At 38.9% G+C, this 4,076-nt stretch overlaps 1 protein-coding gene across 1 annotated transcript; it reads left to right on the plus strand.

The window, feature by feature from the left end:
- The first annotated feature begins 1,164 nt into the window (after nt 1–1,164).
- On the plus strand, nt 1,165–2,118 carry LOC120223727 (olfactory receptor 11G2-like). Its single transcript, XM_039221951.1, has one exon. It carries the CDS (start codon nt 1,165–1,167, stop codon nt 2,116–2,118), a length of 954 nt encoding a protein of 317 aa, XP_039077882.1.
- The last annotated feature ends 1,958 nt before the right edge of the window (nt 2,119–4,076 follow it).

Consider the following 4,076-nt stretch of genomic DNA (forward strand, 5'->3'; position numbering starts at 1 on the left):
CTGTATATTCTGTCTTCACTATACATACTTATGTACAATTTAAATGTAGTTAAGTTAAAGGCACTCTATTTTTCATTTTTGGATTCACTAGTTTCATACCTTGCGGTCCATATAAAAGATAACACGAAAGATCCTATACAACAAACTCAGTGAGAAAATCTTACAATTCTTCAGGATAAAAATCCTAAATAATCTTTTAAAAATAAATCTTACCACATAATCACAACATATCAAGGGAGATACTTTGTCTTCCAGGAAGGGGGGGGGGGGACTCTCTCTTTCTCTCTCTCTCTCTCTCTCTCACTCTCACTCTTCTAATTGGAGAAATTCTGGAACCTGCCCTAAAATGCCATCTGATATGATATGATTGCTATGGGAAATAGAGTGAACCACCAGCTTGCATTCAGAATTGACACAGTCTACACAGCCCCATGGGCAAAACAATAGTCCCTCCACCTTAGATTTTAATGTGAAAACCAAGAATAGATTTCTAAGGACATAACACATGTACAAGTTAAGCTGTAATTCAATAAGAATTAACTGGGAGGAATTTTAGGTGCCAAAGAGCAAGGAAGGCTCTTCTCCATGTTATAAAGCTCCATACAAAAGTCTGGATAGAGAGAAAGCAATTTTTATGTATCAAACATGTCTAGTCATGTAATGAACCATCTATGATGGAACCAGAGAGCCACATAGTCATCACTTAACCACAGCATAAACAAGATAAAAAAGAGTAACTCATTCCCTGTGCCCTTTCACTGTATCTCAGTGAGAAAGAACTTTTTGAAATGTCTTAATATAAATAGGACTTCATTTGCTATTCTTATCAATATTACTAATTATAATAAATTAATTTTACATTATACCTTAAAAGAAATGTCAATTTCGTACTCTTAATATGTAATCCAGTCTCCTGACCTAGTTTAATGATAGACCCACAGCATGTTTTTATTTATAGGATTACTTACGTCTTATCAAAATGAAATCATGCTTATCAAAATGAAAACAGGTTGTGAGCATCACTACTTTGCTGCTTTAATAGAAACCTCATGGTTTATTACATCATTAAAAAAATGGCCAAGAATTTGGTGTTTTCAGGGAGAACCAGCATACCCCAGTGAGAGTGCAATAACCAAGTCATCTATCTCCATGTCTTCCAGGCCAATGAATGTGTCCAGCACAGAAGCCACCAGCTCCGTTAGCCACTTTATCCTCATGGGCTTTCCCTCAAGCCCACAAATGCAGCTCCTCTACTTCGGGCTCTTCTCAGTAGTCTACACCCTGACCCTCATGGGGAACGCAGCCATCGTCTGTGCAGTGAGGTGGGACCGGCGTCTTCACACTCCCATGTACATCTTCTTGGGGAATTTCTCTCTCCTGGAAATATGCTATATCACCACGACCGTCCCTAATATGTTGGCCAATCTCCTGTCCACAAGCAAGTCCATTTCCTTTGTGAACTGTTTTGCACAGTTCTACTTCTTCTTCTCTTTCGGGTGTGATGAGGGCTTCTTCCTTTGCATCATGGCCTTTGACAGGTATCTTGCCATCTGTCGTCCTCTGCATTACCCACGCATCATGACAAAACAGGTGTACACTGGCCTGGCCATCTTTGGCTGGTCATGTGGGTTCATCCTCTTCCTAACCCCAGTTGTTCTCATTTCACACTTACCCTACTGTGGCTCAAATACCATTAACCATTTCATGTGTGATCCTGTCCCACTGATGATGCTGTCCTGTTCTGAAGATACCACCACACAGTTCATTTATTCTATCTTCAATGCTGTTTTCATGATTGGAACCTTTCTCTTTGTTCTTTGTTCCTATGCTCTGGTGATTGTGGCTGTGCTAAGGATGCCCTCAGCAGCAGGCAAACACAAAGCTTTCTCCACTTGTGCTTCTCATCTAGCAGTGGTGATCCTGTTTTTTGGCTCTGTTATGGTGATGTATGTTAGTCCTGGATCAGGACACCCAGTGCAAGTGCAAAAAATTGTGACCTTGTTTTATTCTGTGATAACACCCCTCTGTAATCCTCTAATTTATAGCCTCAGGAACAAGGAGATGAAGACTGCCCTAAGGAAAGTCTTTGGGACTGAAATATGTGCTCATAAAATATAAATCAGAAGTCATGGTGAACTATGTCCCACTGCAACCTATCTTATTAAGATATGAGCAAGTTTACTTTCTAGAGAATTCAATAATTTTGGTTAGGAAATTGTTACAACAAAGCCCATCATGATCTTTTTTTAACATTTTTTAAAAAATTTTATTATTTATTTTGAGAGAGTCACTGACAGTGGGGGAGGAGCAGAGAGAGAAGTGAGAAAGAATCCCAAGCAGATTCTACACTGAGCACAGAGCCTGAATGGGGCTTGAACTCATGAAGCTGTGAGATCATGACCTGAGCCAAAAACAAGAGTCAGATGCTTAGCCAACTGAGCCACCCAGGTACCCCAAACCCACCATTATCATAAATAATCCTCTCTACATGATGGGATAGTTTTATTTAAGAAATGAAATTGTCTTAGGAAAAACTGAACTCTTCTTATATAACTGAATTTCTTAGGAAGTATAAATCTACTTTGTACTTCAGCATTGGAGCATTGTATAATGGTGTTAACATAGGTCATAAATGGCTTTGGGGATTGACACTATAAACAAATTCTCCACTGGTAGTTACTGACTAAAAGGAAGGATTTCTGTATGAGAAAGTTCAACCTTGCAGGTGTGATCTTATCACTACCTCCAAAGAAAAATGCCTGCTTTTACTTAACCTTTTTTTTCTTTCCAAGTTTGATTTAAATTCAAGTTAGTTAACATATAGTGTAGTACTGGTTTCAGGAGTAAACCCCAGTGATTCATCACTTACGTATAATACCAGGGCTTATCCCAACACATGCCCTCCTTAATGCCCATCACTCATTTAGCCCATCTCCCCACCTATCTCCCTCGAAGCTCCCCTTTGTTTATTCTCTATCAAGATTCTTATGGCTTGCCTCCCTCTCTGTATCTTACTTTCCTTCCCTTCCCCTATGTTCATCTGTTTTATTTCTTAAATTTCACATATGAGTGAAATCATATAATAATTGTCTTTCTGACTTATTTTGCACAACATAATACACTCTAGCTTCATCCATGTAATTTCAAATAGCAAGATTTTATTCTCTTTTGATGGCTGAATAATATTCCCTTCCACACACATTACAATAACACACACACATATATACCACTCTTCTTTATATATTCATCAGTCAATGGAAATTTGGTTTGTTTCCATAATTTGGCTACTGTTGATAGTGCTGCTAAAAACATTGGGGCGCATATGCCCCTTTGAATCAGTATTTTTGTATCCTTGGGACAATACCTAGTAGTGCAATTGCTGGGTTGTTGGGGGTAGTTCCATCTTTAACTTTTGGAGGCATCTCCATACTGTTTTCCAGAGTGGCTGCATCAGTTTGCCTTCCCACCAACAGTGTAGGCGGGTTCCCCTTTCTCCACATCCTCCCCACATCTTTAGTTTCCTGAGTCGTTCATTTTATCCATTCTGACAGGTGTCAGGTCATATCTCCCTGTGGTTTTGATTTGTATTTTCTGAGGATGAGTGACGTTGAGTCTCTTTTCATGTGTCTGTTAGCCATTTGTATGTCTTCTTTGGAGAAGTGTCTATTCATGTCTTCTGCCTGTTTCTTCAGTGGATTATTTATTTTTTGCATGTTGAATTTGATAAGTTCTTCACAGTTTTTCTATACTAGCCCTTTATCCAATATATCATTTGCAAATATCTTCATCCATCCCATAGGCTGCCTTTCGGTGTTGTTGATTGTTTCCTTCACTATGCAGAAGATTTTTATCTTGATGAAGTCCCAATAGTTCCTATTTGCTTTTATTTCCCTTGCCTCTGGAGATATGTCTAATAAGAAGTTGCTACAGCCAAGGTCAGAAGGTTGCTGCCTGTGTTCTCCTCTAGGATTTTGATGGTGTCCTGCCTCATATTTAGGTCTCTCACTAATTTTGAATTTGTTTTTGTGAATGGTGTAAGAAAGTGATCTGGTTTCATTCTTCTGCATGTTGCTTTC

This window comes from Hyaena hyaena, unplaced genomic scaffold (assembly GCF_003009895.1).
Source record: "Hyaena hyaena isolate Hyena2069 unplaced genomic scaffold, ASM300989v1 scaffold_1042, whole genome shotgun sequence".
Taxonomy (NCBI): domain Eukaryota; kingdom Metazoa; phylum Chordata; class Mammalia; order Carnivora; family Hyaenidae; genus Hyaena; species Hyaena hyaena.